General features: G+C 32.2%; 3 protein-coding genes across 6 annotated transcripts; 1 reads left to right on the top strand and 2 right to left on the bottom strand.

Moving 5' to 3' along the window:
* Positions 1–3,740: 3,740 nt before the first annotated feature.
* Positions 3,741–5,739, top strand: LOC103498879 (leucine-rich repeat protein 2-like). Its single transcript, XM_008461676.3, has 7 exons — positions 3,741–4,115; positions 4,198–4,330; positions 4,414–4,485; positions 4,738–4,881; positions 5,243–5,314; positions 5,403–5,474; positions 5,553–5,739. Exons 1-7 carry the CDS (start codon positions 4,028–4,030, stop codon positions 5,626–5,628), a joined length of 657 nt encoding a protein of 218 aa, XP_008459898.1. The 5' UTR covers positions 3,741–4,027; the 3' UTR covers positions 5,629–5,739.
* A 648-nt stretch (positions 5,740–6,387) lies between these two features.
* On the bottom strand, positions 6,388–13,266 carry LOC103498878 (uncharacterized protein At2g33490). 2 transcript variants are annotated; one of them, XM_008461675.3, is made up of 11 exons: positions 12,939–13,266; positions 12,414–12,486; positions 11,624–11,698; positions 11,478–11,539; positions 11,297–11,365; positions 10,331–10,359; positions 10,009–10,216; positions 9,663–9,908; positions 9,000–9,044; positions 7,813–8,809; positions 6,388–6,824 (listed from the first exon to the last, which is right to left on the bottom strand). In XM_008461675.3, exons 1-11 carry the CDS (start codon positions 13,050–13,052, stop codon positions 6,814–6,816), a joined length of 1,929 nt encoding a protein of 642 aa, XP_008459897.1. In that variant the 5' UTR covers positions 13,053–13,266; the 3' UTR covers positions 6,388–6,813. The 2 variants fall into 2 exon arrangements, with proteins under 2 accessions (XP_008459897.1, XP_050948013.1); XM_051092056.1 differs by lacking the exon at positions 6,388–6,824 and having other exon boundaries at positions 7,453–8,809.
* Positions 13,267–18,523: 5,257 nt separating this feature from the next.
* On the bottom strand, positions 18,524–24,232 carry LOC103498877 (pyruvate dehydrogenase E1 component subunit beta-1, mitochondrial). 3 transcript variants are annotated; one of them, XM_008461673.3, is made up of 15 exons: positions 24,066–24,232; positions 23,634–23,708; positions 23,464–23,526; positions 22,999–23,079; positions 22,884–22,910; positions 22,714–22,776; positions 22,487–22,573; positions 21,557–21,682; positions 20,959–21,092; positions 20,733–20,805; positions 20,572–20,637; positions 20,056–20,094; positions 19,835–19,959; positions 19,620–19,734; positions 18,524–19,041 (listed from the first exon to the last, which is right to left on the bottom strand). In XM_008461673.3, exons 2-15 carry the CDS (start codon positions 23,682–23,684, stop codon positions 18,973–18,975), a joined length of 1,119 nt encoding a protein of 372 aa, XP_008459895.1. In that variant the 5' UTR covers positions 23,685–23,708; positions 24,066–24,232; the 3' UTR covers positions 18,524–18,972. The 3 variants fall into 3 exon arrangements, with proteins under 3 accessions (XP_008459895.1, XP_008459896.1, XP_050948012.1); XM_008461674.2 differs by having other exon boundaries at positions 23,634–23,811; positions 24,066–24,217; XM_051092055.1 differs by lacking the exons at positions 22,884–22,910; positions 23,464–23,526; positions 23,634–23,708; positions 24,066–24,232 and having other exon boundaries at positions 22,971–23,081.
* Positions 24,233–24,279: the final 47 nt, after the last annotated feature.

Here is a 24,279-nt window from a genome sequence, read left to right as displayed (position 1 = left end):
TTACCCACTATTTTGATTTTATTATTATTATTATTATTATTATTATTATTATTATTATTATTATTATTATTATTATTATTATTATTATTATTTTGCGTGTGTTTTGGGTTTTTTTTTCCTCAAGGACCCATTTTTAAAATTTATCAATGTATTGATAAAAGTCTATTAATATTTTTATTTTATTCTTGATTTTTTAAAAGAATTTGATTCTATCGTAATCAACTTTAGTAGACAATTAAAAATTATTAACCGATTAAATAATATGAGATAAAAATATATTGGTTGTTCTAAATACAAAGAAAAACTTACCTCTTCTATATGATTAGACTCACGATATAATTTATCCAACTCATCGCAACTTTAACCTCTTCTTAAAAAAAGAAATCTTATAACAAAATCGCATTAAAGTACAATTTAGATGATATAATGTTAATGTGAAAATGAGAGGTTATATATATATATTATTCATAACATTGGAAATCCTTGTCAACATAGCACTCTTTGATGATATATTTAGATTAGTTATATTCCCCATCTTTTGATTTTGGTATCTTATGAAAAGTTGAGTTATTTTTCAAAGCAAAGAAACAAAACAAAATGCTTAGAACAAAAATTCTTTTTATCAACTTTTGATTTGGGTTTTTAATGTTTGATGAAGATGGAAAGTCAAAACTAATAAGAGATATATGTGGAGGGACCCTTCTTTTGTTGAAAGCATTAGGCATCAAAAGAAGAGTCTCTCACATGCACACTTCCCTTTCTTCACACCCCTCTTAGTGGGCCTCCCTCTAAAAGCCCATCTCCCCTCCCATTTGCATGATTTGGTGTTTGTAATATTAATCTCCAAACTCCCAAAAGTACATTTTAGTTATAAATTGATACAATCATAGGGTATAAATTGATATATATATAATTTTGAACTTCATAATTTGGCTATATGTGTAAAAGTGGGGGAAAGGGCTTTATTTTCCTTTTGTAGTCCAAGAACAATAAATGTAGATTTTTTGCCCTAAAAAAATTAATGTGAAAGTGAAAGTATTTTCATAATTGTTTGGTGGTTTCTGTTGACTTCACTACAAATATATACATATACTATATATATATATATGCCTTTCAAAGTAGTTCCATATCTATTGCTTTTCCTTTTTTAATCAAATCTCAAACAAAATTTAGGGTATGCTTAATTTAGATACACCTAAAAAAGCAACCTTTTTGCTAATCAAAGATACCTCCAAATGTAACCTACAAAACATTTAATAATAATTTCAAAATTTTCTTATATATATATAAAAATGTAGATGTTGACTAGTTAGAAAAACCAAATTACATTAAAAGTATAATGTTATAGCTTGCCACCTAGACAAAAGTTAGGTCAAACCCTAAAACTCGACAAACTATACAAAATCGGTAGAAGATGAGAATGGTGAGGATCTAATATCTTTGATGGATTCAAATCCCTTATAAGTTAATACTCGGTCTACGGTTATGAGTTAGACTAGCTAGCTTCTAGTTCCATCCAAGCTAATTAGCATAATCAAACTCAAAACTTAATTATGATAGAATGATATAAACAACCACTATAAAGTCTTAATTGTCAACCCATGAAGATGAACATTAGGTTTTAACCTAAAATCAAGTCAGAGAACTTCCAAATATATAGTCATTTCTCTTCTAATTTAATTATATATATATCATCATAAAGTTGGAAAATGAAAGTAAAAGTAAAAAATAAAAAATGGGTTCTGACAGACCACACGAATATCAAAGAGAAACATTATTATTCGAAAATTCCATTGGTTACATAAAACTATAGGATTATGCCCACTCGTGCTTTTTGGTGAACCAAATCAAAAGAAGAAGAAGGGAAAATAAAAATCATATTCTTTTAAATCAGTCAAACTTTTTCTTTCTTAATTAATTATAAAGAAAATTAATAAATATATATCCTAAAGTTTTGTGCTTTTTTTAATAATAATTATTGAGGGGGGGAAATTAAATATATATATATAAGAAAAAGAATAAAGAAATAGTCAGTGGTTTGTCAGTCTGATGAACCCTATTTTTGGGCCATTAGATTTCAAAAGATTTTTTTTCTAAAGTATTTTCGGATTCTTCGTACCACTCAACTACTCACCCCTTCTTCTTCTTCTTCTTCTTCTTCTTCTTCCGAAGTGCTTTTCTTTATTATTTTTATTTTTCTTTTTTTTTTTAAAAAAAAAAAAAATAAAAAGTCTTAAATGATGTTTCAAAAAGAAAAGTTATTCTTTGACATTAAATATAATTTACCTTCTAACTACTTAATTTAGCATGATATTAACATATAGAACACATTGTATACAAGATTGTATATTTACTACAAGGTAATTCAATTTTTATGACTTGTTTTTAATTGTATTCTTAAATTAATTTTCTTTATTCATAATTTAAACTCAATTCGATTTTAGTATTTATATTTTTAATTGACTTATTTTGGTTTGTATACTTTCAATAAATTTTAGGTTTAATTAAATTATTATTTTTATGTAAGAAAATAAAATATATGTATTTTTAAATATAACAACAAAATTGAAACTATTTGATCAAATTCTAAAATAGTTTTAATTTTTTTGCTATTCATGACCATTTCTCAATAAAATATTTGAAACTTTTTTTCAATTTTTGTAATAAAAATGCTATATATATATATATATATATATAGTTATAGTATTTGTATTTTAAACAAATCTTATATCTAATTATTTAGATAATGCTAGTTTAAAAGTATAGATACTCAAATAATATTTAACCTTAATATTAATATTAAGAGAATGCTTTTAACAATGTCACAAGTGATTAAGAATAAATGCAAAGTGATTCCCACAAACTCAAAGAGCATCTTATTGCTATTCTTACAATATTATTGAGAATTTTGTTGAAATTTTCTTTGTTTTTGTTTTTGTTTTTTTTTTTTAACAAAAAAAGAAGAATGAAAAGAAAAGAAAAGAAAAGAAAAGGGGTGGGAAAAAGTAGGGCATAGAGATAGGTATTGTCACATTCTAATGAAAGGACCGCAATTTACAAACATACCCCTTTACCAAATTTATCTTTCCCACCATACACTCTTCTTTTTCTAATTTAATTCCCTAATTTGTCCATTTGCATTTTGGAATTGGAACACACTTTTTCAAAAATCACTTCTTCTTCTACTACTTTCTCTTGGATAATTTATCCCATACTCTTCCCTTTACATTTTAATCCCTTGTGATGTGGGTTTTTTTTTTTTTTTTTTTTTTTTGTTGTTGTTGTTGTTTGATTAATTCTCTAAGTTCTTAATAGCTTAATCCCAACTTTTCAAGTCTAGTTTTCAAAATTTATATACAACAACATTGCCCGCTATCACCTTCTTGTAATATATTTTTCTAACAATTTTGTAGGTTAGGAAATTATTCAAACCTTTAACTTTTTCATCGATAAATCTTACTTGAATGTAATTGAAGTATATTTAATTCAGGTTGACTAATAAGCTTTTGTTGTTAACTCTATTAATTAATTAAAAATAATTTGAAATACTAAAATTTGGTATTAGTGAAAATCCAAAGTCAAGAGTGTAAATCTTGAAAAATGAAAATAAAATTAAAACAAAACTTTAAAATTATAACATTTTGAAATTCAGAAACAAAATTGAAATCAACGAAAGATTTTTTTTTTCCTTCCTTATAATGCATATATAGAGAGAGAGAGAGGGAGAGAGAATTTATGGAATTTTAAAATAGAGTCGTACACTTTTTTCTTTTTTGTGGTACCAAATACAAAATATGCAACAAAAACAAGGTGTAAAGATTGGTACACACAACACAATACAACAATATAACAACACAATCCTCCCCTCTTCCCCTTTTATGGGCTCTATAAATTCTTCATAATCTCTCCTTCCATTTTCCCATTCCCTTTACTGCTCCATTCCCTCGTTTCTCTCTCTCTCTCTCTCTCTCTCTCAAATATATTTACATTTAAAAATTCAATCTTTTTCTTCAATCTCTCCTTCACAATGCAAACCTTCCCTCTCCTTCTTCTTCTTCCTCTTTCTCTTTTTCTCCTCTCGAATTTGTTAGTCCCCATAACATCCAACTCTGAAGGTACTTCTAAATTTCATCTTTATTCTCACCACCCACACTTTTCTTTTCTTTTCTCTTTTTAACATTTGGATTATAAACACAGGGGATGCTCTGTATGCCTTGAGGAGATCAGTGAAGGATCCAAACAATGTCTTACAAAGTTGGGATCCAACTCTTGTTGATCCTTGTACTTGGTTCCATGTCACTTGCGACTCCGCTAACCATGTCACTCGCCTGTAAATACATTCTTCCTTCTCACGACTATGTACTCAGTCTTGTGTTCCAACTCTTGTAATATATGTCTTTTTCTTACGTGTAGTGATCTTGGAAATGCGAAGCTATCGGGTAACTTAGTTCCTGAGTTGGGGAATCTCGAACACCTTCAATATTTGTGAGTGATTAACTATGTTGGAACTAGTAAATTTAGTGATAGTGTTTTAAGAATTGATTTGGTTTGATTTAAGAAAGAGTCAGCAACTTTAATTCCCAAGTCAATGAAACCAACTATTTTAAATGGATCATAATAATAATGAATGAATGTGAAATTTGGGACTTTTGGTGGGTTTTCTTTTCTTTTTTTTTTTTCTTTTTTCTTTTTTAACTTAATTTAATGCTAACTTTAATGTTGGATTGGTTGTTGTAGGGAATTGTACATGAATGAATTGGTGGGTTCAATTCCAAAGGAGATCGGACGGTTGAAAAGCCTCATCAGTTTAGATCTCTACCACAACAACCTCACTGGCTCTATTCCTTCTTCTCTCAAAAACCTCCACAATCTCAACTTCCTGTCAGTCTTCTCTTTCATTAATGTCTTTCTATTTCTCAACTGCTCTAAATAAATTCAATCACTGTTACGATGTCTACTAACCGATTGTTAGGGGCATTAGGTTGTTATTATAGTTTATGAATTATAATTGTTTGTGATGGGAGGTAGAAGTAAGGTTCTAGTCATCATAACTAGAGAAGATATCTTTTTGTAGAATTGTGTGGCGTGTTGAATTTGGGTAGGTTAGAACATTTGGTGGCATATTAATTGATAAAATTTTGATTGATAAGACATGAAGTTGAAAATCTAGAAACCAATATTTATTTTGTTATTTGTGGACCGTTTGATTAAAATCGAACGGTCTCATCATGTGAAACCACAGGAGATTGAATGGGAACAGACTCAGTGGAAGAATACCAAGGCAACTGACCAAACTTGGCAACCTAAAAATCATGTGAGTACATTAAATTTTTCCACATTGTTTGTCTTTCATTCGTATCTTCATTATAGCTAGTGATGATCTAACAACTCCATCTTCACAGTGATGTATCGGATAACGATCTGTGTGGGACGATACCGACATCAGGCTCCTTCTCCAAGTTCTCGGAAGAAAGGTGAACGACCAAACTGATTTGTTTTTATTGATGATCTATCTTCGTTATAGATGTTTGGTTGATTTTCGATTTATGCAGTTTCAAGAACAACCCCAGATTGGAAGGGCCAGAACTAATGGGATTTGTGAGATATGAGAATGGAGGAACCTGCTGATGTTTTGAACTTAATGTACCTCAGTTAAAAGGAGAAAAAGTTTAAGCATTTTGTAAAAATAGTATTTCTTAAAATATTGTAATGTAAACTATTGGGAGGTCATTTTGGTTAGCTTGCTTTTTAAATAATCCAGACAGATGTTGAACAATATTCAAAATATTGCACAAATTCTAGCTAAAGAAAGAAAAAGGTATAATGAAACCATTCTTTGTTAGATAAGAACAAACCAACTTAACCATACCCAAACTTTTTAAGTTCTATTAGATACAGAGCAGAACCCTATTAACCACTTATCATAATCTGTCAAATGAATGTATAACTTGATTCATTGGAGAAGATGTTTGCTTCACACTTTGTGTAAACCAACAATTTTTGTTATTTAGGTTGTATGATAAAAAGAGAGTAACATTATTTCCAAATTTGTAATTTGCAAGAGTAGGTTTCAAAAGTCTTAAAGAGTTTAAGAGAGTTTATGTTTGGAAATATACCAATTAAAACCCTTTTATAAGGACTTGAAAAGTCGTTCTAAACCAACCCTAAATTTATGAAACCAAAACGTGTATAGTGTGCAAGAGTAGTATATGATAAAGGGAATAAAAAGAAGCTTACTTGTAAATATAATATCACAATTCAAAACTATCTAATACAGACACCTCAAATCCATGAACTCATATACAACTAAAATGCTAGTAATACAGACCAACTGTAAACAAAAGTAGCATCTAAGAGGAATTTGTACACACAATCTTCCCATATCAATTGAAGAAAGAAAGGTTACTTGATCCATGAATAAAAGAAGAAAGTCATAATACATTCAACATTTTGTAGGAGCATTGATTGCTCAACCTAGCAAATATAAACTAAAGGGTACAAAATTGGAAGGGAAAATCATTTTTGTTATTCTCTGGGGGGGGGGGGGGGTTTGCTTCTTTGCTGGGGTGGTTCTTTTTTTCTTCTTTTTTTCCATTAGTTGCTTGAGGAGATACAAAACTCGTTGGATGATGAACGCAATGGCAATTATTTAATTAATTACATGCCAAAACGGTCACCATGAAACGAGAACAGAATGATGGGGAATTATTTACAACATAAGACCTGTACTCGATGATGGTTGGAAACAACTATCTTTTGGCCCTGACCGTTTTTCTGCAATCAACAGCTATAATATATCCACATAACGTATCCTCAATCTGCACCTGATGCAAGCAAATAAATACATCAATGTTGGAAAACAGGACAGATACTCAGAAACAGAAGGAAAATTTAACAACTATCTTGCTTTTCTTCTCTAGTATTCCGAGTTTGTGTACCGCATGATTAAGAAGCAATCTTGTTGGTTGATTTGTTTCAACTTTTACCCACAACTCAACCTAATTCTTAGTTCTAACGCAACTCAGAATGGGTCTCAACAGTTATGATTTAAATGAGTTCCTCATATGCATTGCCCATGAACACCTCAAAAATGAAAAATCTTCTCAACCTCACCAACCCTGCATTGATTATTAAATGTGTTCTAGTCGCTTTTCTTACTCTACAGTCGTCTCCAATGGGTCTCATTCCAGCCCTCACTATATCAATATCCATCTCAATCGATTTTCATCTTAAATACTTAGTAAAGAGGGAAAACAAAATACAATTCTAAATTCTCTCTAAATCTATGTGTGTACCGAGGTTGGACCATTGATGAGGTCATAGAATGATATAGTGTATCGACTTTTACTGTGGTATCATGGTAACTTTTAGCTAGATGCAAATTAATCACAATTACCGATCTCAGCATTTAGCTAGATGCAAATAAATCACAATTACTATCATTTATAAGTGTAAAGCAACATGGATATTATCTACTTATAAACATTTATCGCAATAGCATTTATCATTGTCACAATCTAGCATTAAAGACATCGAAGTCATTGAATGTACTAATAGAGCACATAACATCTTTTGAGAATAAGATATCCAGATGCCCCATGTATCCATGGTTGGGATGGTCATGAACTCCTAACAAATCTAAACCGAAACTAATGTAGTCAGCCACCCCATGCTTCAATCTAATACCCCAGATGTTGAGGTTTACCTGAATATTCACATTTTGTGTAAAACCTAACTTGCGAGATATCTTAAGAAATTAGGAAAGTTAACTTTCAGACAAGGAGGATAATTAACAGCAAATGGATTTATTACCTTTAGTCGCAGGACCATTCTCTGAACCTGTTGATGTTTGACTCTGGTTGTTAGATAAGGTAAGCGGTGACAAGGGAGGTGAAGATGTGTCTAATATCATTTCAGCAGACCGAACGGTTTCCAAAGGTTTTGGCTCGGGAAATAAGGGCTCTGTCTCCATAGCCCTCCTGTATGGAATGGAGAAACTGCGTGTGATGGTTTGGGGAGGAGGCATTGGCAATGGAGATGCTGTACTCCTTACAACAGTTTTAGTTGCAGCAGATTGTCCTTGACTTTTGGATACCAAAGGAGCTGAGTGACCAATTAAACCTGAAGGTCTTGACGACTTAAATGTTGAACTAATAGGAGGCCTCGGAAGCTCATGAAGCTCATTTATTTTAGGTGAGGAAATAAAAGTAGGGGAAGCAGCTGGGGACACTTTTGGTGATGATGACAAAGGTTGTGGTATTGGATTTCGTAAGAGAGGTCCTGAAAACAACTGAGGGTTCTCGACTGGAGCAGGCTTGTTAGTTGATGGCTTGCCTATTAAAGGACCCGAAAAGGCTAATCTCTTAATTTTTTTAGCATCAGAAGCAGCTAAACTCTGTCGTGCCAAAGCATCAGATAGAGGAGGTGGTAACTGAGTGGATGATGCATTCGTGTTACTCTCCTTGAGTACAGACTGTGCCTTTGTAGCGCTATGTCCCGACGTATTTTCATCTCCAACTAACTTGTCAAGCTTCCTTGGTTCCAATGGTGACGAGTGCCGCATTAAATTTTGCTGACGTATTGTCTGTATGGTGTTAGGCACAGGATTGCCAGAAACCCTAGAATTTGAACCCTTTGTATCAGCCGGGGTGGGTAGAACATATGTATGGAACTTCCGAGTTGATGAAGGACGCATCTGTTTTATTCTTTCGGCAGCATCAAACTTTTTATCAGGAAAAAGTGGAGCAGACTGGCTTACTGTTCTACCACCAAAGGAAAAAGAATTCCTACGGTTTCTGTCCAGATTTTCCTGCAAGGAGCCACATAGAAACATAAATGTCTGAAGATGGAATAATGCATTTTCTTCGTACTTTTGATGTACCAATGATGTTAAATATAAAACAGGTAGGAAACACATGTATTGCCAAAGTCCAACACTCCATCAAGGAAGGAAATGTGACAGCATGCAGCGCAAGTACTTGTACACTAGCCAAGATTACCTTCAAAGCTTCCACATGATGAAATGCAAGATCTGGCTGGTCCAACTGCATCACCGATACACATTACAAAATTAGCATAAATTTGAGTGCTTAAATTCAACAACTAAACCATGTATGATGCCTTTTCTCCTACCCATACATCCTGCTGTCCCAACAAACTGCATAAACATAAACATGGCGCAGAACAGATCATTTTCCCATATGCAAAATTACTAAAGATAAAACTCCAGAAATGTCTGACCTTAGAACATATGAAGTCAGGTCCATACGACATTTCATATCCCATATAGGTGACTACAATGATTTAGACCCATGATCTCAAAGATACAAATTAAGGTTTATCGCTTATCCCTTTAAACAGTAGGCCAAACTATGGTGATTGAAGAAGAATTGAGTTCAACAGATTTTTTTTAATAGAAACAACCACTTTCATTGAGAAAAATGAAGGAATGCAAAGGGCATACAGAAAAACTAAGTGCACAAAAAAAACTCCCTAAAAAAAGGGTTGCCAACTAAGTATGATATTGCTAGGGTAGGTAAAGCTAAAGACCATATACAATGAGTTGTTCCCCTGAACCATGTTTCAAACATCCCCATGAAATGCACAAACATTGGGAAAGATTTCAGAGATTATCGAGCCAGTGATTTAAATTAAATTAGCACCTCAGAATTCTGTAATGTTGAAATAGCTTGATCATGATCATTTTGCGCATAATCAAAACTTAATTCCCCATCATCACCCTCATCATAGCCATCATCATCATCATCGACACTATCATGCTGTCCATCATCCACGTTTTCATCTTCCAGTCCACTGAACCGGTAATCTATGTGCTGCTGTTCTGTCAGTGATTTAACATGTGGTTCCACTGCTTCAAGAGATTGAAGTGCCTTCTTGAAAAAACACAGCTGTATCCAAGCAGGAGATGGTGTAAATCATCAGAAATAAAATGCAGAGGAAGGTCCAATAGTGGAAAAAGAGGAATTCCCATGAAATGGATAACTGAACCTGAGCAGCATGATGACGTGCAGCCTGTGTGAGAAGACTACGAGACTGTCCTTGCCTCAAAGATTCTAGCCGGAAAACAAACAATGTTGCCTCATCATCATATTCCTCTCGAGCTGTTTGCAACTGTTGCAATGTAAAGCTCTCTCCTTTGAAAGTTTTTGACCTCCCCTTCTCCTTGTGCCTTTGTCTCATGTACTCATATACTTCTCTGTGAAATATACAATGACAGAGAAGGGCGTCATCAGAAAGAACATTAACCCACTAACCAGGTTTTAATATGCATGTAAGTTTAAGAAGTAAGAACAGTTAATTTGCAACAAACCTTTTCTCATCACACTGCCTTTTCATCTCCTGCATCCAAGTGAAGGCCAGTATGTTAGGTGATTCATTCAAAAGATAGGAAAAATCGAGACAATTATACAATGAAAACAACACAATAATGTTACCTTCACAGCTATTAAATGCAATTTATTTACAAACAAAAAGAAGATAAATGACACACAAGAAACAGTTCATACTCCATAGTGAAATCTAGATTGCAGTAAAATTATGTTATACATAGTTAATCCAATAATCAAGGATTTAAACACAATCCACCAAACATATCAAGATCTACACACACGCAGAAAGAGCTCAAAAGTTGGAAATGCGGAACATTATAGGAAATAAGCAACCGAACAAGAAAATAGCAAAACAATAGCATCTAAAAACAAGAACAAAACTGTCATCACTTGCATGCCCCGGACTTGGACTCTTAATCATGTGTCAATTTGAGAGAATTAGCTACAGTAAACAAGGCTTTTATTACTTCTTTAAAAAGTTACACTTTCTAATTTCCAATGCATATATCTCAGGCTTAGGGGAAGAACTGTCTGTTTACTGTCTAAAACAGGAAAAGAAGAGCAAGAAGAAAAATGTTTCTCAACCTTCGAGACTTCTGTTCAGAACTTCAGATTATTCCACTATTCTACAGATATCATTCGCCCACAAACAACCAAAAGGTAGGAGATGGGAACAGCAGCCAACTATAGACCACCATTTCCAAGTAGTTATGAAAGACGTGCTTAATCTTCAACACAAAGGTACATTGCTAAGAACTAGATTCCCATAGATAAATTGAACAGCCAAACAATATCTGGAACAGTGATGGAGGATGTACAATAGTAATATATAACGAGTTGATGCCTAGAACCATAGCAGTGTGGCAGTGTGCAAACACTAATTACTAAATAATATCTCAAAGAACAGCGGCCACATCAATTAGATCAAAGATTCATCAAGAGCATACCTCAACTGTTCGAAGTTGATTCAGAAGAGATTCGGACGGGCGTGTTATTGTTTGTGAAATATGAGCTCGCTGAAAAATTGAAGCAGTACTGAATTTAGCACTCAAAACCCAAGAGCTTTGACATTAGATACATAGGAAGATAGAATGTCAAATAGAGAGAGAGGGAGAGAAGCCAGCTCACATATCGATCAACAAGTTTTTGGAGTTCAAATTGCACCTTTCCCAGCATTAGCAGAACCTTACCTGTATGTGGTAAGAAGAGACATAACTCATCCTACACACCTATTGTAATTAATGGCATTGAGAGAAAATTCACATTTAGCATACCACTATCTTCATCTTCATTCAGTGCGGTTTTCTCAAGAAGGCATGCACCCATTTCTTGTAACGAGACTGAGAATTCTAAAAATAAGGCATAAGAAAGGCAGTTAGATGATGATGTTGCAGAACCAATTATACGAACAGTGTTAGAGATCTTAAGATCTGACATCCCCATAGATTTATAAGGGCTCAAATTCAAACTTATGTATCATGAAAATACAAGAGTCATGAAGCATTATGCATTCAAAGAAATAAATTTAAATATAGCAGAATCTCCTGTGGTAGCAAAACTTTTGCGCTTGCATTTATAAACAGATAGTCAGATACATCCAAAGCTGGTGAGTACAAAAGCAAGAAGCATTAAGATACTGTTTAGGAAATCCACGGGGGAAAGTTGAAACAAAAAAATAAAATCCACAAAACCGCTTTATGTGAGAATTGAAAATTAACCGCCCCAAATAACAATTAACAGTGCAACGACATTGACTAAAAGAGCCAAAGAGTTCGCGCCATTGAGCATTGTGTGTTAGAGCATCCCATTTAGATCATTCATTCATTTTCAATTGCATGTACACCGATATCAACTTTTTCCTTAAATCTACAATCAAATAAGATAGTTGCAAGCATAACATTCAAATCTTATTGCATTTTATTTGCAGAGAAAATGGAAGGGAAGATGCAAACGAAGTAAGCCATCATCATAATAGCCTCTTGATTTAAGCAGCTGATAAGAGATATAGAGGAGGGCTAACTGAAACTTGATAAGTTAGAACATTGGTTGATCCAAAAAACTTACCGTAAGCACTGTTTTCTGTAGCGGCAGCTGCAGAAAGTAAGCTATCATAACAATCTCTCATTTCTTCCATACGCTGAAAGCACAATACAACAGTAACCAGTAAGAATTTCACAACATCAACACTTAGAAACAATCCTAAAACACTCCACGAAAAAGGAGAGGAAGAGGAAGAGAATAAAAAAGGGGCAGGAAATGAAAATCCAATCCCTTCCCACCACTTCCAAAACCCTAAAATTCCAATCTTCAAGATATCCTCGTGCATCTAAGAAATCTAAACGAATTGCCAGAAACAAAATTCCAATAGTAAGAATGAGTTTCAGAGCTAAAAACTTCAGGAGACTGAGAAGATTAAAAAAACAAAAAACAAAAAACAAAAACTGGGTATTAAAAATTGAAGAGAAAACTGAAACAACCCAGGTCTAGATTTCGCAATTCCTTGCCAATTCCGTAATTCTCCAAGAAGATAAAGCAGAAAGAGCAAAAGGTTAAAAACCAAAAAAAAAAAAAAAAAAAAAAAAAGAATACCCGAGAAGCCTGAGCAAGCTCATCCAATTGAGCCAAAGGACGAAGATCTACACGGTCCTTAGCTTCGTGCTTGTGCAGTCCAAAACCCCTAAACTTCCTGAAAGAAGTCTTCATTTTTATGCTCCGTCCCTTCAGAAACAATGGAAGAAGGGAAAGAAATCGAAGAAATTGATGAAGTCAAAAAGGAGAAAAACCAATTAAAAAGTTGCAGAGAGTACGAGGAAGAAGAAGAAGAAGAAGAAGAAGAGATGGAAGATGATGAAGAAAAGCCCTCAATCTCAATGCCACTTTTTTCTTCGTTCAAACTCCTCCATTCTCAGCTTGCGTCAGGCACAAATGGAAGACCCAAATATCAATAAATATTTATTTATTTTTTTTCATTTTTATTATTATTATTATTATTATCATTATTATTATTTATTAATTCCACGATTTGATCCCCCAAAATAAATTTAAAAAATTACAAAAAAAAATCCCACAGCTCTTTTCTTTACATCTTGACTTCAATTTTATTTTTTATTTATTTATTCACTCATTACAAAAACAAAAAATAAATATAAATAAAAAAATAAAAAATAATTAATATAAATATTTGTGAAAAAAATAGTGTGTGAAAGACACGTAGTAGTGCGCAAAATTAGTGGAATTGATCATTTCAGTTTGACTGAATTCCCATTGATTAGCGGATTGAATAATCTCTTTTTTTTTTATTTAATTCATTTACTTTCTTATTATTATTATTATTATTATTATTATTATTATCTTCGTATCATTTCTTAATTATTATAAATTTCCTTTTCTTTGCATTCCACAATCAATGGTCAATTCCTCCTCTCCTCTCTTCATTCTTATTCTTATTATTATTAATCTATCTATAAAAAGAACAATCCTACTCAACTCTCTGGAATTTAATTATCACTAATTCTCTCTTCCTAAATTATTTTACATCTTTTTTATTTTATTCTTAATTTCAACCTAATTTAACTTACTACCTTATTTTTCCACCCACTTCATTTACCTTTTCATACTATTATTACTTCTTTATAGTTTAAACTTTTGTTGTTTTTCTACTCTACTAGGTTTTTAGGTTTTTTCTTTTTTATGTTTTTCGGTTGAATATAACTATCGGGATGGACATCTAACTTTCAATCTTTTCATCATATATTAAATATGGTTGAACTAAGCTTGTTTCGCTTCATTGTTAATATACCTAATTCTAATTCATATATGATATTTTTATGGAGATTCGACGGTACATGTGTTCTTCCTATGAAGTTAGATGTTGAAATTTCCATGACTACCTTCTATTATTATGTTTATTTTTCGATTTGTTAAAGTTTGAGTAATAGCTTTCGTGCTTTTTTTTTTGGAAAACTCTATTCACCTTTTTCTTTTAAGTTTTGGAAATATATATTAAGTAATGTATTTTCTTGCAAGAAATTGATTGTTACTTAACTGATTTTAGTTAAAATTAACTTTTAAAGATTACTTTAAAATATAGATGTACTAAAGGTGAACAAATATTAAGTAGTATTTTGTGGACCAATGTCCTTTTCAATACCAAAGTGAATGCAATTAAGTAATTTAAAAGAAATACTAAATAGACATAATATTTGTTTTTTTATTATTAATCAAAATAGATAAAGTAAATATTAAATATTAAATTTGGTGGAGCAAGAATTTTAAGCAGCATTCATAAATTAAATGTCACACAAAATCGAACTTGAAAATTGAAGTTTTTTTTAAAAAAAATAATAAATAATAACAATAAATGTTATTGGGACTAAAAAGCATAATAATATAACAATAAATATATGGTGGAATAATAATTGAATTATAATATATAGTTAAAGAAGTGAAGCCAAAGCCGAATTTCCCTGACATTGTAATTCATTGCAAAATTAAAATCATATTTACTCCACTTTTCTTTCTTCTACGCAAAACAAATTAAATTAAATTCGACATATCTATATATGTCTACATGACTATATGCCGAATCAAGAGAATAAACATCGAAAATAGAGTTATGAGAGAGACGTTACATTCCAAAACAACCGATAAAAAATAGTTCTATGATAGTTTTCTTATAAGAGTGGACAAAGTAGTTAGGTCGTCTCAACCTCCACCGAGATTAAGACAACACGTCCACATAACTATATGCAATAGCAAAACAATTCCATTTCGGTTAAATTCGATCATATTCTTTTCTAAAAGCTTGTTTTGACACAAAGCATCGAAGTGTTTATATGAGTAACAAATTGACGTGTAATTTAAATTGTTTAATACCTAAACTATTGTCCAAAATACAAACCCGTCATTGGTGGTTAGATTAATTTCAATGATTTGACATGCATGCTTGCACAATAGACCCGCCAAATCATAAATATGTGAAGTTTTTGACTTTTGAAGGACCGAGGATATCGATTGTTGGTAACATTGACATCAAATGTATTAAAATCATAAAATCCAACTATATAATATTATTTTGTACGATACTAAACCAACATTTTGTCAATGTGCCTTAATGACCAAAAATGTACAAAATTTAAGTCCTCTGGAATTTCTTTTCTTTTCTTCTCACTTTTACTTTCCATTTTAGCTTTACAAATTCTTTTTTCATTCACCATTTGTTCTTCATATAATGAGTTTGTTTTTCTTTGAAGGAACTGCACGTGAGATCTAATCCACATGCATTTAAAGCAATTTGAGAATTTTGAGAGAAATATCATTTGAGTTTATTGTTATTATTATTATCAATTGTTTATTTATTTATTTATTTATATATATTTGCTAGTTTACACTAAAGTCATTGGTCAAACTACAATTTTAAGTGGGTGGAGATATTCATAATCATTAATTGTGGCCATACATGTTTTTCTTTGTTTTAAACATGGCTAATTGGTCAAACTGGCTGGACAATTAGTCTCTATCCATATATATGGATTAATCAAACAGCCATTTTCCACATGATTTTATAAATTTTTACATGTCAAAACCAAAACATGAAACTGTGTCAAACTTTTCGTGACAATAATACAGTAAATTTAGAGACATAGGTTCTTGCATAAAACTAATATCTTAAAAATTAATAACAACATATTTTGATATCAAATTTGTTTAAACTTTATCTATATTTATCTTTTATTTTAGTTTATGTAATGTAAAATTAATTATTTAGGTCTTGTATGAAAACTATAACTTTAAAAAACATAAATAATAAATTAGGGGGAAAACTCATTTTCTAAGTTGTTGAAAATTGAAAGCTTCATTTTACAAAATAATATATATATAATAAAAGTGAAAAAGCGGTTTTCAACCATAGAATTTACCAAGAAATTATCAAAAAGCAAGAAAGAAAAATTATTTGTTTTAGTTTTTTTAATGGAGAAAGAAGAAAACTTTGCAAAAATAAAATAGAAATTCAACTTAATAGGGCAAATAAAATTTAGATAAAAAAAAAAGGGATATTTTAGGAAATGTTCAAAATTTGAAGAGTCAAGAGGTTGAAAAAGAAAACAATGAAGGTCAACGGCCGATCAGACCTTCGATACCACGTTGTCGGCCTTTTATCACTCTTAAATTGTTTGAGACATTTTTCCCCTTTTTTATTCTTTTAAAGAATCTTCCATTTTTTTTAAAAAAAAAAAAAAAGTCTTTATAAAAAAATTATTGTTATTGTTTTGATTCTTAAACTTAAGATATATATATTCATTAAAGGCATAATTTTTATTTAAGAACTTATTTTAATATAAATCTAAACTTAGCATATGCTTAGCTCCATTATAAAGTAAATCTTAAAACATTGAAATTTCTTTTCCATTGTTTTTCACAAATGGCATTGACGTTTAAAATTCGAAAGTGAAAAATCAAGAGATGAAATAGGTATATTCATGTTGTTTAAAATTGTCTGTTGTCAATAATTTTCAATTCTAACCTAAAAAGATGTCGAAAGGCAAAGTTACACGGTAGCACATTGAGAGTTGGATCCCAAAGTAAATTGAAATTGAAGTTTAAGATTAAATCGTCTTTATTGAAAATTGTTGTTATGATAAAATTAATATTATTTTTCATGTACTTCAAATCGATTTCCACTTGACACAAAAGAATTGTAAATTAAAATATAGTTGTTATGGAAACATAATGTCAACTATATAAACCAAATAGTCAACTTAATTAACCATTATGGATTTGAAGAAAAATGCAGTCCAAATTAAATATTAAATTGAAGTACATTTGATCATCTATAATTTTACATTTTTTTTTATTTGTTTTTGTAATGTGAATTAAGAAGATGGAGACAGCAAAGCCAAAGTGGGCAGTGTGAAACATTCGATTGGTCTTTAACAACTAATTAAGAAGGATTATTAATTTAGTATACAAATTAAACTAAATAGCATCCACCAACAGAAATATAATTTGGGAACATAACACCCAGATTTTTCTTTGTTCAACAACTTCGACTTCGTTTCTTATTGGACCAAAAGTGAAGAACTGAACGGGAGTTTTCAATCTATGCAAGTTGTATCTGCCAAAATTCAGGAAAGTATATTTGAATAATCACTATTAAATGTATGTTTGGTTAAATTTAAATTCTTTAAGTAAATTTAGCCCTATGGTATATTTCAATATTTCTTATTTTCAAAGATCGAAGGTTCGATCTTCCACTACGTGGATAGAAATCAAACCTCCAACTTTTAAGATGAAAGTCGTGTCAATATGAGTTTGATATCCTATTGTAGTGCTAAAAGATTGTTTGTATCGAAGACAAACCCTTAAACAAAGCTTTCGTTGACGATAGTTAAAGTAGTTTTTACATTTATGAATATTGTCATTAGTATTTTCATAATAAAATTTTTTAGTACACATTCATACTTAAATGAATAGATGCGTTTCTTTTTTCATGTTTTACGCGTAGTTATAAAAATGTTGAAAATATTTATGATGAAAATGTAAATTACAACCTTTCACTTAAACATATTCTAAGACACCTTTATTTTACACTAAAAAAAACCAATAGTATCGTTCGGCAAAGAAACAAGAACCACAAAGACAACCAAAAATATAAATTACCCATAAATTAGTGAAATGTATGCATAATGCAAAGCCCAATTTGGCCATTTAAAAATACATGAACTAAAATGAAACAAATCCAAACAAAAATCATATTTCAAAATTTCAACCTATAAATTTAAAACAACCAATTCACCCTATCGTTGATCATTTAGAGTACAACCCAATCATAAATTTGTTATTTTACAACGAAACGAACCAAACAAATTTAATCTAAGCATGACGAAACCTCAGCTGTTTATTATTGTTTAAAACTAAAAGTCCAATGTAGAGTATTTTATAGAGATTCATAAACATACAATTCATACAAACCAGCATAGAAACCATGTGAAAATTAAATAAATTTATTAGAATATGTATATATATAGATATATAATTCATAGCCAGTAGGTCCATTGGGTGTTGACATTATGAAAAACCAAGACCAAGGGAAGATTCAAACTTACAAGACAAACAAAGGGTTTGGTGGGCAAAGTAGAAGAAGAAGAAGCAAAATCTGACTATGTAATATAGAGTTGACAAAATTGAAATTCCCTTCTTTGACAATATATTCTCCCAAGTTAATTTTTAACAACTTGGTTCCATCCCCAGTACAGTGCATCTGCTAAGCCAATTATTATTCTACAAGTATCAACAAAATATATTCACTAAAACTCAAAATCATTCTACGGACCACCGATCTTATCCTACATCCGTGAAGATTTTGGCAAGAAAAAGATATTTCTTTGTCACAAAAGTATCTTATCTTGTAGTTTCAATTGGACTTGCTCGTTAAAAGAATAATGGTTGTAATTGTCTTTGGCTAAAAGAAAGCGGGGGGAAGTTTTTAAACATCAAAAGGTTTTATTGTACAAGGGAAGAGTGAAATTTCTCCTTGATTGAGGGAACAGGAACAGAAAATGACAGAATAAGTCATTAAATCTTACCCTAAGATGGGAAAACTTTTCCAGATTGGAAGGGCAAATTAACCAGTTGCGGCCAATGGTACGGCTCTGTAACATGCTCTTTTTGCTGCTCGAACGATGTCCTCAACCTATACAATTAGAAAGAAAAACCATCAACAAGGAGTGGAGCAAAGAAGGAAGGATGCTGCAATTGCCGTCTTTAATTTGTATTAGATTCCAGGAAAACTTAGTTCTCCTCCTTTGGTAAATATTTGAGTTATGATTTTTGGTTCTTGAAAATTAAGATTGTAAATCCTCTTCCACCTTAGGTGCTTGTTTGATTTGAATTCAACTCTTTTACTTAGGAAACGTGTACGAAATTGAGAGGAAGCAAGTATAATTTTCAAAAACAAAAAATCAAATAGTTGCCAAATAGAGCCTAAGGTTTTAAAAAAGAGCCCCTAATTTGTAGAATTGAAAATTTGTATATAAATATTTAAGATGTATAATTTTTGGCATTGCCTCTTTGCCTGAAATTAAAAGTTTTACAAAAACAGGTCAAAAAGATATTAATCAGAGAGGGCTTCGGTGTTATTTTGATGAGAGAAGGTTGCAGTTTTTTTCCTTCTCTATGGATAAAGGATACTCGATCTATACAATTTATTTCATCTTCCTTTTTCTATCGAAAGTAAACTTTTCAGGATGGATAAAAGGTGCGAAAAAGAACCTGAGGAACAGCCATTCTTTCAAGATTGGCTGCATAAGGCATAGGAATGTCAGCCCCAGCGATCCTCTCCACTGGCGCGTCAAGATAGCCAAAACTTTCCTCTACAACAGATGTGCTGCCAACATAAAAATAAATAAATAAATAATGCTTAAGTTAATAGGGCATCTTCAAAATCAATCAATATGAATAAACATGGGAAGGGGAAAACGACGAACCAGATCTCAGCTCCAACCCCATGCTGAGGAAACCCTTCTTCAACTGTTACTAATCTATTGGTCTTCCTAACTGAAGCATTAATCGTGGCTCTGTCTAGTGGCCGAATAGAGCGCAGGTTAATGACCTATACCAACAATATAAGTCAGTACATTTTTTATCAACAAACCGTAATCTATCTACAACATCTATGAAAACAACATTAGCTTCTGGAAAAAATTACCTCGGCACTAATTCCTTCTTTGGAAAGTACTTCAGCTGCCTGATAATCCAAGCAATCAAATTAGTCATGGACGGATATTCCAACCTCTAAGAAACTATAAATCCCGTTATACATGTCTATCAAAATATGGTATAATATATACCAAGAGAAATCTATTAAACTGCCCACTATTCCAACCTAAAAGTTGCCCGAAAAACAATTTAGCATCTTAAGGTATGATCTTCAGATCCACCTCTATTGGTTGAACGCCATTAATGAAAATTATCGTCGTTAACATAAAGTGCCAAGAAAAATGCATAAAGCATGAAAAGAAAAACATGTGAATGTCACATTTAAAAGAACTGTTTCTCAGCCATTCTAGAGATACATGTTCAAGAAAGATGTACTTCAAATCATATTCACCAACTAAAGAACTTACCTTGCCCCTCACAGGTTAACCTAATCCTTGACACGGCAAGTTACTAATTAAAAATAAACAACCAACCCCCATGAACCAAATAACTGAACGATACTGACCTTAAGTGCATAGCCCACCATTTTCGAGAAAGCAGTAATAGTCACATCCTTCCCTTCTCTTTCAATCTACCAAAAATGAAAGATACAAAGTTAAACAGAGAAGATGAATAACAAGACAGAAACCATCTTCTGAAATATATAAAATGCAAAAACAGAGTCACCTTAGCTTTTCCAATAGGAGCGGTGAAACTGGAATCAAGGACCTCTGCGGAAACAGGGAATGATTCACCATATCTGAGGCAACAGTGCAATTATTTTCGTGAGATAGAACATAGACATTTTCCTTTTTACAAGCAAAACTTTCCATTGTAATAATGCTCAAAATTACATGTGTTCCAAAGTGGGATGTGGAGAAAAAACATATACACATTTTCATTCACCACTTACAATAACTCATTTTCAAGAAACACCACAGGATCTGGATCCCTTATAGCAGCTTTTAAAAGCCCACGTGCATCTTCAGATGAATATGGGGCCAAAACTTTCAAGCCAGGGCAGGACCCGTACCATGCTGCATAGCACTGCACAGAAAAATTTGAAGCACATTTCAAGGATTAACCAACGGCACCATCTGAAGTAAAGTATCACTTTTTTCCCCATTGATAAATCAAACTTCTATAGAGAAAAATGAAAAATACAAAAAGACCAACCAAAGGCCAGCAGAAAAATAGACAAATGAAAGTAAAGCCTAGAAAATGGCAGCCCAAAAAGGTTCCAAACAAGAGACAAACATATATATATGTGTGTGTGCACCAGTTCACATGCACACATGAAACTAGCCTAACAAAATAAGTTCACATAACCAAATAATTCTGGAACTCTTCAGGAAAAAAGACCCAAAGCTAACTCCACAAATGTTTTAGCGATAAAAGGTTCCCGACAAGCGACAAACATAATATGACTACAACTCATCAAATATTATATATGTGTGCGCACAAGCTCACATGCACACATGAAAGAGAAAGAGGAAGAAAGAAAAATCAACCTGGGAGTGCTGGGCACCAACTCCAGCAGCTGCACCATTAGGCCCTCTAAAGACAATTGGTACAGAAATTTGGCCAGCTGACATATAATTTGTTTTTGCTGCAGAATTAATAATATGATCAATGGCCTACAGCAAAGAAACAGAACTGAGAGTGAGACAACCAATGATTGAAAAGGAGAGTCAAACTACAAAACAGTAGAAGGAATCAATACGATGGAAACTAAATAAAACTTGTACATTTATATTAATGATGTACAGTAATATCATGACGATTGAGCCTAAGAAAGCTAAAAGATAGTTACAGAACAAAGACAAACATTATGTAGAAGAAAACAACAAGATGAATTAATTAAGACAACCCAAATTCTTAAAGGATAGTTACAGTAGATTTTAGCAACTCAGCGGGAAAAAAAAAAAAAAAAAAAAAACAGAACTCCAGATGAAAAGAAAATTAAAGAATAAACCAGCGCATGGAATCCATAAACTAAAAACTGGAGAATCCATTATCGTTACTATATTGCACTAAAATTGCTAGGTAAGATACTCAATCCCTGCAGGGTTCCTTCACTACTTTATTTTTAGTCAATGACCAAGGTGTATTTGGGTAGCATAACCCCACAGGGGAATAAAAGAGCAACAGCAGTTCAATGTTACCACAAGATTTTTTCTCTTGCCAATCCTCGGCATATTGGTGGATGTTCTATTACAAACTATTGAAAAAAAAAATTGTTGGAACTAATCCAATTCAAATAAAGTCAACAGTTAGCGCCAATACTCCTGGATGATTTGAAATAAAAATAACTCTGATCAGCTAATGAAACAAACCAGGGCAACAGCAGAACATATTCATCAAAGTTTTTGTTAAGCAGATGAGTACAAGCAGGAAAGACCCAATACGAAAAGGAATTGTATGCAACTCATCGTTATAACCTGCATGGAGAAATTAAATGTCATAAACTCCACAACAGGCTTCAGACCATGGTAAGCAGCGCCAACGCCAATACCAGTAAACCCGGCCTGCATAAATTTAGATAACATTAAGGTCAGAGAAAATAGAACAATTTTTCCTTAATATATTTCACCCTAAAATAGCAGTGAAAATTCAAGCAGCTCAATAGAATTGAAGGAAAAACAATGTATCTGGATTAAGAAACAACCTCTGTGATTGGGGTATCAAGAACCCTCTCAGGACCATATTTCTCCAAAAGCCCTTTGGTTATCTACTTGAAGGGAATAGAAAAGCCAAAAATTGTTGAAATGTACAATCAAATGGATAAGATATTCAAATATCACGTAAATTAGAGATCGTCTCTTCCAGATATCTAACCTTATAAGCACCCTGATATTCTCCAACCTGCATCAGAATGTTTGAAATTAACCATAAGCATACAAAAATCATATAATATACAAATACAAATGGGTTCTTGTTCATTCTCCCTCACCTCTTCTCCCATTAAAAAAACTTTAGGATCAGCAGACATTTCTTCATCAAGTGCAGAGTTCAGAGCATCTCTCACGGTCATCTGTGCATATTTGGAATAAATTTTGTTTAAAAATGGTTAGCCTTTTGTTTTCAAACAACATCAAGCAGCAAGATGGACAAACATTTCTCAACCATAATACAACCGTATAAGCCAAGAGAAACAGAAAGGAAGAGAGTTAATGAACAACAGTTACATTATTCACAAAGATCTAAAATAGATGGGTTACTAAATAACTCACTTCTATGTGACAGTAGGGAAAATACAGTCCTTAACGTTATTTTCAACAGAAACCTTAGCCATTATTGATGAGAAGAGACCAAATTATTGACTCTATAGACAGTTTCAGCATACAATATCGTAGAACATTAGCTGAGATTGAATAAGAATACAAAAAACTATCAAAGGACATGGACAGTGTAATACCTCTTTTGCGGCAGATGAATAGTATCTCGGTGCCGAGGCGGCTGGACGAAGCCTTTGCAAAGCCTGCCCAGAAATCATTAAAATAAAAAAAATAAAACATTAAAACCATTGAAGAAAAGTCGTTTATCCGATGCAAAAAAGAAATTTCATTCAAGGGCATAGAACCTTACCGGAATAGAGGAGGCTCCTGCGCCGACTTTTTGCCGAACGATTCCCCACATTTTTTTCTCGAACAAAAGATTGCTCTAACAAAACCAAAACCAAAAACTTACATATTTCAAACAATCCAAATCACAATTCCATTTCAAACACCATCAATCAAACGACCCCAACCAGCTTCACTTCCAACTTCAGCAAGGGATGAAAAAAAATATATGTAAAAAAATAAAAACACAGAAACACAACATCAAACTCAATATTTAAACAATAAAAATATTTAGTACACCAGATGCATTCACAAAAACAACAAACGTAGCAGAAAAACTTCATAACCTGAATTGAAAAGTCAATTGAAAAGGTAGTGAAGCTTCAAGAACAAGCGGCAGCTAGAAGAGAATCAGATTCATGAATGAAAAAAAGAAGGCGAAGAATAAGAAGCTTACCTGACCGGCGTTTATGGAGTTAGATCGCTGCAAAGAGGTGGATCCGATCAGACGGGAGATTTGGGGAAATGGAGGGGTTTGAAGACGGCAGGCCACCACCTTACCAAACTAAAATTAATTATATTTCTTTATCTTTTTTTTTCTTCTCTCTTTTTCATAATTTCTACTTTTGGATATTCATTTATTTTTATTTTTATTTTTATATTTTCCCCTC

Source organism: Cucumis melo, chromosome 11, assembly GCF_025177605.1.
Source record: "Cucumis melo cultivar AY chromosome 11, USDA_Cmelo_AY_1.0, whole genome shotgun sequence".
In the NCBI taxonomy this organism is placed as follows: domain Eukaryota; kingdom Viridiplantae; phylum Streptophyta; class Magnoliopsida; order Cucurbitales; family Cucurbitaceae; genus Cucumis; species Cucumis melo.
This window is presented reverse-complemented; position numbering and strand designations above follow the sequence as displayed.

Excerpts from the sequence above, each read along its gene's own strand:
- LOC103498879 (XM_008461676.3), top strand. The coding sequence starts at position 4,028 with ATGCAAACCTTCCCTCTCCTTCTTCTTCTTCCTCTTTCTCTTTTTCTC. Across the intron at positions 4,882-5,242 it reads CTCCACAATCTCAACTTCCT|GAGATTGAATGGGAACAGAC; the intron begins GTCAGTCTTCTC and ends GTGAAACCACAG. Across the intron at positions 5,475-5,552 it reads TCCAAGTTCTCGGAAGAAAG|TTTCAAGAACAACCCCAGAT; the intron begins GTGAACGACCAA and ends CGATTTATGCAG.
- LOC103498878 (XM_051092056.1), bottom strand. The coding sequence starts at position 13,052 with ATGAAGACTTCTTTCAGGAAGTTTAGGGGTTTTGGACTGCACAAGCAC. Across the intron at positions 11,540-11,623 it reads GAATGAAGATGAAGATAGTG|GTAAGGTTCTGCTAATGCTG; the intron begins GTATGCTAAATG and ends TACCACATACAG. Across the intron at positions 10,360-11,296 it reads ATCAACTTCGAACAGTTGAG|GAGATGAAAAGGCAGTGTGA; the intron begins GTATGCTCTTGA and ends ACTTGGATGCAG.
- LOC103498877 (XM_008461673.3), bottom strand. The coding sequence starts at position 23,684 with ATGTGGGGAATCGTTCGGCAAAAAGTCGGCGCAGGAGCCTCCTCTATT. Across the intron at positions 21,683-22,486 it reads CATTTAATTTCTCCATGCAG|GCCATTGATCATATTATTAA; the intron begins GTTATAACGATG and ends TCTTTGCTGTAG. Across the intron at positions 20,806-20,958 it reads TTTCTTGAAAATGAGTTATT|ATATGGTGAATCATTCCCTG; the intron begins GTAAGTGGTGAA and ends CTGTTGCCTCAG.